Consider the following 12,728-nt stretch of genomic DNA (forward strand, 5'->3'; position numbering starts at 1 on the left):
TATACTTTACACCAGAAACTCTGCAATATGGGTTTCTGCCTCTTCTAACAGAACCTGAGATGCCAAACAAGGAAAGCAGACTTTCTCTAGGGCCTCATACCAACACATCATTTTTCACCCAAAATGCCACCTCAGTTTGGACCCAGCCATATGCAAATCAGTCTTGACCCTGCTCCAGTGGGAACTGTCCAGCTGGAACAGCCAAGCCAGGTCCTCTCCGAACCAGATTATGAGCAACAAAGGCCCGCAGTCACCCTTATTATGGGATCTTCGGCCAGGTATAGATTAATTCCAGTGCCACAGTGAGCAGAGGACCCATGTCTGGGCATACCCATTGCACTTAAGACATCAACTGCAACAACCACAAGGTGATGGATGGAATTCTTGAATTAATCTCAGCCACCGGCAATCGCTTGGAGCCGCATACCTATCCATCGTTTTCCCCCACCATACCCCCTTTAGGATGGACCCAGCCAAATGCAAATCCGTCTTGATCCTGCTCCAGTTGGAACAGTTTAGCCCGAACCCTTCTAATCCCTTTCTTATTCTCTATAATGCCTAACAGACCTTGATGGCTGACACGGAAGATTTCACTGCTAATGCTGTTTTTAGGGGGCAGGCTTTTGACAGATAATCCCGCACTTCTAACAATGCAGGATCGAACATATAATTCTATCCAATCACCCCCAGAGACTCCTTCACACTTCTCATAATCCACAACAGCAACAGAATACTCCTCCCACACACTCTTACAGGGTTGTGACTGATGCTACAAGGGGACCCTTCTCATGAAATCAGCCTCCTGCTATTAACCCCAGGCAGATACTCCATACTGTGGTTATAATCCAACAAATGTAGACAGTCTTGCTAACCCGAGTGCTATCTTATTTGTGACAGCAGTAGTTAGGACTTTGGTTAGAGGCTTGTGATCCGTACAAATGATAAAACACAACCCCCCACACAAACTGTCTAAACTTGCTTATGCCTCACATACAAGTCAGAATTTCTCTTTCAATTGTAGAACATTTTTCCTTAGTAGGAGTGAGCGAATGACCGTGATGTAAAATATATAGTCGTTCAACATTACAATTGCTTTCCTGAATTAATACAGCTCCTAACACTTTGCCACTAGCATCAGTAGTGATGAAAGTCACATTACGAGGGTCAAAACCTTCGAAATGGAATCTTGTTGCAAATGTCGTTCTTAATGGTATCAAAACAAGACTGGTGTACATCATTCCATACAAATGTGTTACACCTTTTAAACATTTTCCTGATCTCAAACATTTTAGTTGCAAAATCCTTAATAAACTTCAAGTACAATTCCGCAAGACTCAAGAAAGATCTGACATCATCCTTTGAAATACGAAAAGGAGCATCCTGAATAGCTTCGGAGTGTTCCTTCTTAGGAAGAATGCCCTTCTTACTAATTTCATGCCCCAAATAGGTCACAGAGCTCATTGCGGATTTACACTTTTTAAGTTCAGCACCTTTGTTTGTAAGTATACTTAGAACGACTTTAAGCCTATTGTCATGTTCTTTCTTATTACTGCCCATCATCAAAATAGCGTCCTGAGAAGAAGATGTCTCCTTCTTGGTCTTTATATGTGGTACTTTAACCTCTGAAATACCACCACAGAGGATGCAAGACCAAATGGCATGCGATTAACATAGTAACAGCCATACAGTGTAATAAAAGCAGTCAAATGCTTACTATCAGGATGTGAGGCAAACTGATGGTAGGCTGCCATAAAATCCAACATGGTGCACCATTTTATACCCTTTGTCTTAGTCAACATCTTATTGATCTTGGGTAGTGGAAATGTATCGATTACAATAATGAAATTTCGATCACGTAGGTCAATACACAATCTGATCTTACCATTGGCCTTATCTGCAACCACCAAAGGGGCTAACAGTGCACTTGCTACAATCTTCTGTGTTATGCCCATATCCCTTAACCTTTCCAATTCCTGCTTGACCTTATCCCTGAAGCTTAAAGGAATGTTCCACACTTTATGTGAGATTGTTACATTATCTTCCTTAAGAATTATTCTATGGTGGAAACCTAGTAACATACCCACCACATTACCAGCAACGATTTGAGAGGTCATGGATTGAGAAAAATTTGAATTGGATTAACTGCATCAGCCAGTAAGATTTGTTATTTATTACTGGGGTTACAAAAGATACCAAGATTCCATTGATGAATCCAGCCAAGGACAGATGGACCTTTCTCAGCTACATATCATTTCCATTCTGCTATCCCTTAATTTCAAAGGTCACTGTACCATAACCAACCATTGAGATGGGTTCACCAGTAATGCTTACTGGGTGAATGTCAGACGGTAATAACTTTTTGTCCAAATTATCCTTGTGTGTCAACCCATATCTCAAAATTGATAATAGTACAAGGCAAACCTGAGTCCACGATAATATCAAGAGGAATACCATCCAGAATCAATGAGCAGGTTTTTTTAAAGGTATTACCTAATTCCAGAACATCATACTCAATGCTCAACGCACATTGTAAACCTTCATCACCTACTTCTGAAGAGTCAGAGTTATTATTAACTACACACGTAATGGCTAAAGACAGTTTTTTCTTGTGACAAACTCTGGCATAATGATCCAGTATTCTGCAATTAAAACAACGTTGCTTAATGGCTGGGCAATGTTTGTCATAAGCTAGATGCTGGCTTCCACATTTGTAACACACTTTCAATTGATCTTATCTTCTTGTTTGTACTATCTAGAAGATTTAGATACATATGTCCCTGGAGATATTGTTTGACCCTTAGATGAAGAACTAGCTGAAGTGATTACAGACCATATCCTTCTTCTCTGAGTTCGTAAAAGCTGCTTTGGACCCATGCTTTGATAATTCAGATTTTGTTTTCGTAATGACATCTTTATAGGAGGTATCTCCATTAGAACATAATCTGTCTTGAACATTGCAATTGTTAGTGTGCATGACGATTTGGTCTTGAATAATTTCCTCCTGTTACACTCCAAACTTTCAAGCTATAACTAATTTCCACAAATGAGCAACAAAGTAATCTATTGATTCTTCACTAACCTGCTGTATTTGAAAGAAATGTAACCTGTCTACAGATATGCAAATGGATGGCATAAAATAACAATCCAGGCCCTCCAAGGCATGTGCAAAAACATTTGTGTCACCCACTGCCCTAGTTTTTTCTCTATTTGTTGATACAGCCTTAGTCCTTCCGATCCTAAATTGTGCAGTAATATTTTCCTCTTTCTCCTTCGAGAAAATTATTCTTCTATGTCTTCCTCAATGGTTGAAATATAATTCAGAAAAATAGTCTTTCCAGAATGGCTATTTCATCACAGAACCTCTTGGTAATAGTAAGAATAGTTGTGGGGGCAAAAGTGAGAATGTTTGTGCGCACACATGGCTTAATACTGACACTGAAAAACAACACTCAATGCTGAAAGTAGTTGATATAAAAAAATACAAGTTGGAAACACTCACCGTAAATACTCCTAGGGTTAATTACTGTGAGCACACAAGTACCGACAATTGGAATCCATTAAAGCTCTCCAAGTGCACTCTAATAGGTGGCTAATACAACACCTCTGCATAACATATGAGGTGCACCAGGTCCACAAGGAGTACACCCAAGATGGCTCTCATGGCAATCTCGTTGCCGTAACCCCTTTCACATAAGTGGTGCATGGAATTGTGGGGGCGGGCAGCCGACATCAGCAACATTAACTACAGCACGTTCAGAATTGTCTGGTAAGCGTGCGCCACAGTAAGAGCGCCAGCAGATCATTAAATACTTTTCTCGACTGTGATTTTCCCAGATGCTGACAACTAATGTCTGAGTGTCTTAGAAATTCCTTCTCTATCCTCAGATCACATGTAAAACACAAGAAGAAAGAAAAAATACTGCTGGTGAAGTCTTAAAAACAATCCTCACACGTGGGATGCAGTTGCTCGGTTTAAAAATCTTGTTGCCAACTTTGCAGAGACAACACTTTTATGTAGATTATAGTTAAATCCTTTTATTGTATGACCCCAGCAGTACTCGGCTGCAGCTCTGTTGCAGCCATCTTCAGCAGTCTTTCCCAGCCACTCATCTCCTACATCCCTTCGTCAAGGAACTTCATGAAAACACAACTCATTACATTCCAAGTCCCCTCAACACTCCAATACCACATCACTCTTTGCACCCAGAATTCGGGAATGGAGGAAAGGTTTTGATAGATGCGCCATTCTCTAAAGGCCAGTGTACATAAAAAATATGGGATGCTTGGGTTACACACTGGCCACGGTATGTGCGATATTATGTGAAAGCCGATGCTGGACCTGAGACGCACTGAGAAATGGATATCATACAAAAATATGATGATGATAACACCATGTTGGAAAGATGTGTGAGTTCCGTGATTGTTATTATGTAACAATGTGCTGAAACTAACAAAAATAACTATTAAAAAAAATATTAAGCAAGGACTTCCCTGTTATGGAACGCTGCTATTTCCAGAATATAAACCAGAAATGAGGGCGGAGCATCATAGAACGCTGTGCATGTCCAGTAACTAGTGCAGTTTATCCAGAGCAGGACAGACATGCTGGGTTTCTAAAACTTTAGCTGATGCAGGGCATCAGTGTTCTGTACACTCTGGAGTCTACAGACTACATGCTAAGAAATCACAAGATAAATGCTAACTCCATATTTAAGGTATACTAAAATAAAGACAACTATTGCCGTAAACCGCTGGAGGAAAGAGGGTGAAGAATCTGCCTTGGTGGAAAGAACAATTCTTAGACTCTTTAGAGCACTGAGAAATCAAAGTAAGTCCTAAGGTCTAGCCGCAAGCCTAGGTTTCTTTACACTGAGTGGAGGATGGAAGCAACTGACTGCATAGAGTCCAGCCAAAGGCCATCGTGCCACACGATGATTCCTATTTTTAAGCACGGTATCAGATTATGCAGATCTGAGCTTTGCATTATCCACGGGGAGCACAAGGGCATAGAAAATGGTTACTTGCTCGGTTTTTTATAATCCTAAAATGATTTATGTTGTCTGCTACACTGCTACATGAAGCACTTGGTTCCTTAGGCAGACAGCGGCGTTGCCAAGGGTCTCATGTAGAAATTAAAGAGAAGGGAAGATGTCAAACTTCCTCTGCTACTAATTAAACAACAGTGACGTGTTAGGCTGAGGTGCTTAGTGAGTGTTAAGGAGACAAGCAAGACGGAATATTGGTGTGTCCACAGGTCGAATGGTAAATGATCCGAATATAGTAAATCTATCAGCTTGAAATAGTTTTTCTTGTGAATGGTAATACCATTCCCAACATCCACCATGGTCCTGGAAAGGGACTTCATGCTGGAGGTCCAAGGGAACACACAATTGCACTGCAGTCTGCTACAAACCAGGATCCAAGCATACAGTCTGATGTGAGATCATGGATTTGTGATCTATTCTTAACTGCAAATTGCGCATTCAGCAAATGATTATGTATTTTTGAGATGATTGCTTTATTATTGAGACAAAATGGAGATGAGGAACAAATTGTCTGCTCATGATGCTAAAGAAGTAGCCTCATCAAGCGTGCATTGTAGTGAGAAAGGTATGGACAATGATGTGCAACCTCTGTCAATCAAACTGTTGCTGTAATATTCTCTCAATTGTAGCATCAATCCCTGATTAGGTCGGGGAACTATGTGAATGGACATTTAGAAATGTCTCTCGTTAAGGGTTGAATCTGAAATGCTCAGTATAGCCTTACACCGTCATTAATATAGAAATGAAGGAGGGCAGGACAGGAGGCCCAGTCCCTGGAAAAGGAAGATGTCAAACTTTACACTTTTTAAAAACAAAGTTAAAGGAGTCATTCCAAAGCACAGTTAAAATAGTTAAAACAAGGCCTCTTTTCGAGATGCAGGTAGGAACTATAGAAACGGCATAAGGAAATTCAAAGCATCATGGTCTGCAAGACTTGTGAGACCACACATGGCCACTACGGACAGGATTGGTCAGGATCAAAGCCAGCAAGGTCAAATGAAGGTGCTTCTCATCTAAATGCGTCTCCATCACCACAAGAGAGGGAAAGGGCTCTGGCATCCATGCTACGGAAAACAGGCACATGAGACTGACGGAGAAGTGGGGCTCAATGGTTAGAGTGGCAGACCCTGATGCAGAGGGCTGGCCCGGACCAGGGTTCAATTCCTGCCTCGGCGGGTCTTGGGCTCAATTTCCCCGGACCCGATGATTCTCGCCTCGGTGCCTATTCTAATCATGGGTCCCACTCTGCAACTCTGGGCAATAGCTTGCTTAATCTCCACAACGGCCCCAAAAGCACTAGGATGCCTGGCCTCACCTTGGGGGTGCCCAGGAGTGGGCACTTCACAGGGAAAAGGCCAGGAAGGGTTCCACAGCGGTATGTGCACAGCGCCTGAGAGACCCTTTCGGGGGTGTGCGGAGTGCTATATAAATGCAGTACATTTACATTTAAACTTATAACAGGGCCTCTAAGGAGACCAGAGACAACAAAAGATAGGAATCGATGACGATAGAAAAGAGATGTATGGGGGTGTGATCTGCACACTCAATTTAAAAGGAGGCCTGACGCAAAAGTAAAGACAGAAAAACAGGCACAAAAGAGCATCAGGAAATGGATAAGAATTATTAGGTGGGTAAACATAAACAGTGATGCAACCTACTCAGCAAAAGTAAGTCAAGAGATCAAAGCAGGGTTCAAAGTGCAGAAAACATAAATATGGGCAAATGTAAAAAATAATATACTGTAATAAAGAAGCAAGCACATTTATAAAAGTAGAAACAGAAGAAGAACTTGAAACAAGGTTAGATGGAATGATGGGGCAACCAGTAATATTAAATAACTTGCCGTGAGCGAAGACGCACAAAAAAGAAGGAACTGTTTGGGCAACAGTTGCTTATATGTGAGGTGTTTTGTGATATCAGTCAACATTATAAGGTTTATTGTTAAGTTTGCTGTTTGCTGCTGTGATGTGTGGGAGTAAGGGAATATGTTAATTGCTTACCCTCAGTATCCTAGTTGAGTTTGCTGACTGTGCTTGCTATACGTATGTATAATCAAGATATAATTATAGTGTGTGTTGGGCAGGGGGAGAAACGTTTTACAAATAGAGGGAAGGACTGATGAAAGCACTGACTGAGCTTGAGAGGAAGGGACTGCCTGACCTTCCACTTATACGGTAAAACTTCACGTTTAAATACCTAGGTATTCAAGTATATGACACCAATGACTATGTAATCGGAGGTAACCTAATCAAAGTCCTGTCGAAAGCCCAATAATCAATGTCTTTTTGGAATTAATTACCTCTGTCTCGAATAACTAAAATAGCTATTACTAAAAGAATGCGTCTAACACGCTCCCTATATTACTTTACTGTCATCCCAATACTTTTGTTTAAGCATCTCTTCACTATCATAGACACAATGTTAAATGGGTCTAATGGGGAGGAGGAGGGGGGCAGAGAGTGCCCCACACAGCACAAGCTTAAAATGCCGAGCTGTGAGAGTGGCCTGAGCGCACCTCAGGTGGAAATGTATTATTTAGCAGCGCACCTCCAATGGGTAGCAAGACAGCCAGTGATCCTGAATGCAACAGTGCGGGGATACTTACACGAAATACTGTGAGACACAATCTCGCTAATGCATGTGTTCTTATAGTCACTCAGGAGATCTATTGACACATGATGATATGATGACACACTGCACATATTCATACCCTGCACCTGGCCTATTCCATCCCAGAGGAACGGTTCTAAACCTTTAATACTCTGGTCAGAACTTATGCCTGTGGGACACTCACCTCAAACACACACCATCTTTGAGACATTTCTTCAACTGGGTGAAGGCTGAAGAGATGTGTCACAAGTAACTGATGCAGTGCTTAATTTGAGCCTGTGGTTTCCGGTACTCGGCACCGTCACTTAATTCTAAGCACCGGTACTTGTGACAGTCTGCCACATGGTGGTGCTGTCTGCAAATTTAGTTATGAGCACAACAGCAACTGTTTATTAATTTTATATACATGAACACTCGCTAATACGTGCCACCCAAGCAATTCTTATTGCTTTGGGGGCCTTGAATTGTCACACCTGTAGGAATGTCATGGTTAGTAGTTGTGTTGGTACGGTCATTGGCAGTGCTGGCAGGGGCAATGGATGGTGCAAGCTGCCGTATCCTCCTGAAGAGGGACCTGGCACTTATTGTTTAACCACTGAACTGATGTGAATATCTGTCACTACTCTACAATGTCTGTGAGACAGCCAGGGACGTGATGGAAACAGACTAGCAGAAAATCATAGGCTACAAGCTAGGTAAAAAGAACTTCAGAAGAGCATCCTGCATCTATAGTACTTGACACCCAATACTCTACACAAAATATTCCTGTCAGTATCTGGCGTACGCCCCAGATGTCTCTCTGAACATATTGAGATAATGTAGATGCTCTAGAAATGCAAAGTCATAAAACAGGACTGGAAAAACATCAACCTGGCATTAGAAAGTCTGACGGGTATGACATCACTTGGTAGAGTGTGTATATCAAGCCTAATGACTCGATTGAAAAAGACCAAGATTAAGTACCGGTCAGCAGATGTGGCTCTGATTTTAGCTAAAAGCTGCCAGCCATAATGTAGAAGTCCAAAGTGCACAGCAAATAACACACTGGAAGGGAGACCACTGCAGATGGTAAAAGGAGAGAACACAGCATTCTACGTGGGAGGGGAGTTGGGGCGGGGGGCAAGGGTCAAGGGTCAAGGTTCCAAATGATTTCCAGCCGGTACACTATACTCTTGTCTTGAAAGTAACAAAGAACATGGAGGACAAGCCACCTCAGTCTGGTCCAATGAAGGTGGGCATTAGAAGCACAGTTAGCATGCCTCACCCATATTCCATACCACATATTCCCTCCTCACGGCTTTTGCAGTTAACCCTCCCCCACCACTACCCCTCCAAGTAGCATGCAACAAGGTAGCAAAGCAAACGTATTTTGCTGAAGACCACAGCAGACGGTAACACCTTATAGGTGACAGGTTCACTCACAAACTCTCCTCCTGAACTCACCACCAATTTAGCTAGTCTGTGATTCAGAGGAGAGACGTTTATGACATCCCTTTGGAAACTTCCTTGTACAAATCTTACAGAGGCGGTAAAAAACAGGAGCAAAGGAGCAGCCCTGAAAAAAAGGGAATTCATTACTGATGCTAAGCCCATGTTATGTCTATCCCACGGGTGAAACGATGACTTTAAGTATCCCAGATTCTTTACGATTGAATGCGATATGGCAAAAGTGACTATGTTTTAAAATGCTAATAAAAAAATAACGAAATAGAGAAAAGAATCATCAGCAAAGCATTTAAAACAACTATTTGTCTGTGCTTCATGTGTTTTCAAAAAGTGCCACACACCCCTCAATGCCAGATTTTAGGAAATGTTAGACTTTCTCTTCATACCTCTGGAAGGTGCTTTTAGTGGGGGATGCCTCCTTCAACTGTGGCCTATGGCCAGCTGCAAAGGAACCCATACTACCACCAACATTTCAGAGAGGGAGTACGGGCAACTGAAGTGACTATCCCTTACTCTGATTATTGCCAGAAACAGTGGTTCCTGTGGAATAATAGAATCAATATAGATAATAAGATGCACAATCGCAATGGAAGGGTTAAAATGATGTCAGAGGGCAAAGAAACCACATACACCTATGGTTTTAGTTTGATACAATCATATTTTACAAAATAAATTCTATGTACAGTGAAAAAGAAAAATGTGAGTAGTGTCCCCAGAGAGAAACAGGAACCTAAAAGATTGGTGACATAATTGTGACAGTATTTTACAATTTTTCCAAGGTATTCAAAAAAGTCGACCATTTAGCAACTTAATACATAATATACAGCAGCTATATACAATAATAAGCGCTGTTAATGGTTCGCTTTCTTTTGTTGTCGACGACGTTTCGACCCTATACATGATCTAGGGTCTCATCAGGACCTATGGATTTAGGGACATCTGACGTGAAGAATGCGCAGCCGCGTGAGGTGTACGTGCCAACAGTGGGTGGAAAAGGAAAACGAGATACTCACAAAGACACCCGGCAGGGTACCCAAGTGAGAGTGAAGGCTGGCCCTCTATGGGTAGCTGAGCACTGTTACTGTGTTGATAATACACAGAGACGTGTATGAAGACGGTGATGAGGAACTCTGGAGTTGTTGTTAATCACAAGCGGTGCTGTTGTGCTGACCTGTGATTCACGAATGTTCAATATGGTGGTCTGTACCTACATATGGTATGAAGCCTATCTATAGAAGTGAGTATTTTTCAATGAAGACACATCCTTCAATAATAGCAGTCCTTATTGGCCAACAGCAGACAGACTGACGCTGTGGTGCTGCCCGCGTAGTGGATCGTCATGCGCTTTGAGGACATTGTAAAATACTGTCACAATTATATCGCCAATATTTTAGGTTCCTGTTTCTCACTGGGGACACTACGCACATTTTTCTTTTTCATTGTATATATAATTTTGTTTGTAAAATATAAAATATGATTGTATCAAACTAAAACCATAGGTGGATGTGGTTTCTTTGCCCTCTGACATCATTTTAACCCTTCCATTGTGATTGTGCACCTTATATTGATTCTATTATTCCACAGGAACCACAGTTTCTGACAATAATGTACCCATCCAGGTTCCTTAGTGAGTTGGGTTTCCTTATCCTTTTTCTCGTATCCCTTACTCTGAGGCATAGCTCTCAATAGTGCATCCGGTGCAGTAACACCGGGGCCCATTGTTGCACTCCATACAGGTCTTTCACTACATAACTGGGTTTCGGCAGTGGGGCGGGGAAGACATGTACCTTCCTTGTCCATCTCACCAGTGCTATGAAACTGCCCTTACTGATGGCAATTTGGAGCGCTCTGTATTTTTATATTTTCCTGTGGTCCAGCTACAAGGATCTCTCTGTATCATCCCCCTGCATGGCAGCAATGATGGCAATTCAGTAAAAGAGGCGAACAGATAAACAGATACGCAACCTAATTCTAGCACCCAAGCTGCTGACGCATGGCAAGAAATGTGCAGCAGAAGGCTGTGGAGGGAAAAAAACTGAAACATGCCCCTTCAGAGGTAGCCAGAAATCTGTTCCTTGCAGAACTCACCAATGCGGCAGGCCAGAGTAAAAAGGAGGGCCTGCCAGCTGATTGTGCACGGCAGCTGTGGGCGTGGGGAACCAAACCTTCCGCCCACCCTTACCCTTTTGCTGGTTATTATTAACTGGCCTGTTGCCTCTGCAATAACAAAAGTAATCAAACGTTGTGGGCAGCTGGCGCAGAATGGCAACATTCATGGTGCAGAAAGGGCAACCAAACAAAGGCCTTTTTATTATTTAATGCTTCAGCAAGGGTGTTCCAAGGAAAACTTGAAAACTCGAGACACCAGTCAAGATAACCGGAAGCGGCGAGGACGTCCAGCAGAGGTGTGCCAGGATATTCTACGGTGCATCTCCTGCGTAATCCACCTGTAAGGGAGACTCCCCAACCGCTGACAAAGGAGATCCGCCGCCAACTAGGGTTGCCACCTGGCTAGTTTTCTACCGACATCACCAACATTTTAATGCCCCAGCCAGTATAAAAATAAGCAACATTTGTTTCATGTCCCATTTATCATCATGTCCGAGCCATTGCAGATGCTTAAACAACAGCAAATGGCCAGTATTTTTCTCTTGGAACAGTGGTAACCCTACCAGCAACAGCAGCTACAACAGCATTGATTGAGTGCATAAGCTAATTCCCGCTGACTCCCCATCCGCCCCAGGCCCGAAGCCCAGCATGCTATGCTCTCCCCGCATGGTACCTGGGTAATGATGCATACTGTCGCTCCATGCCATCGAATCGAATACCATGAGAACCGCCTTCTGGACCTTTTCCAGGGACCTGTGGGAAGAGGAAAGGTGAAAGCAAGAGTAATTAATATGCAGGTACACAACATATCGTCACTGCTTCCAGTTCTTGTCAATCTTCACATACTGCTCTGAGCGGCGCGCCAGACCGAAGCAAGGAACGCGTTCTGACACACAAAATAATCACGTAGAGCGGGCCCTTCAACAGCTCTTTCCTTGTTTACAGAAACAGTTCATAAGGAGCAGACACATGGCCTCAGATGTGTGCCGACTGCATTCAGACGGGACCGGTGGCACCAGCAGGCCTTGTTTACTTTCCGCGACCGCATGTATCCGAATCAAAAGCGGATCTTCTCAATGAACAATTCATTGTCTACCCTTTCCAATACGCCTGCATCCTCAAAATCATTATCAAGGCCAGATTCCCACTTCTTTTGATTTCAATCTATTGCTCCAAATAGTTAAAGTAAGCATGTGATGAAGGTATTTCAAAACTGTATCTGTGGAAATTAATGTTGTGATTAAAAACATGGAGCCGCTTTGCCCTTTGTTTATATTTTTGACTCACTAGCACCCATTCCCAATCTGGGAATTAATGCACAGTATATTGACATTCTCCTGCCTCTTTGGAATGCTGAATTAATGAAAACACCACTTAATTAGCCAGCTGCACAGGGCTTACATCTCTGGCAATGTACTGTTCAGTCAACCTTCCATTGTGGCCTGGATTGTTCTGTGCCAATTTGCATTCCACTAAGACCTTATTCTTACATTTGTACCCTTTCCTTAGTATCTGGGC

The 12,728-nt window shown here is 42.5% G+C and overlaps 1 protein-coding gene across 1 annotated transcript in view; it reads right to left on the minus strand.

Moving 5' to 3' along the window:
• PARD3B (par-3 family cell polarity regulator beta) overlaps nucleotides 1-12,728 on the minus strand; it is a 2,086,630-nt gene that overhangs the window by 157,074 nt on the left and 1,916,828 nt on the right. The window contains exon 22 of the mRNA XM_085648929.1: nucleotides 11,884-11,963. Coding sequence (XP_085505055.1) covers nucleotides 11,884-11,963 — 80 coding nt within the window. The remainder of the gene's footprint in view (nucleotides 1-11,883; nucleotides 11,964-12,728) is intronic.

This window comes from Triturus cristatus, chromosome 3_2 (genome assembly GCF_964204655.1).
Source record: "Triturus cristatus chromosome 3_2, aTriCri1.1, whole genome shotgun sequence".
In the NCBI taxonomy this organism is placed as follows: Eukaryota; Metazoa; Chordata; class Amphibia; order Caudata; family Salamandridae; genus Triturus; species Triturus cristatus.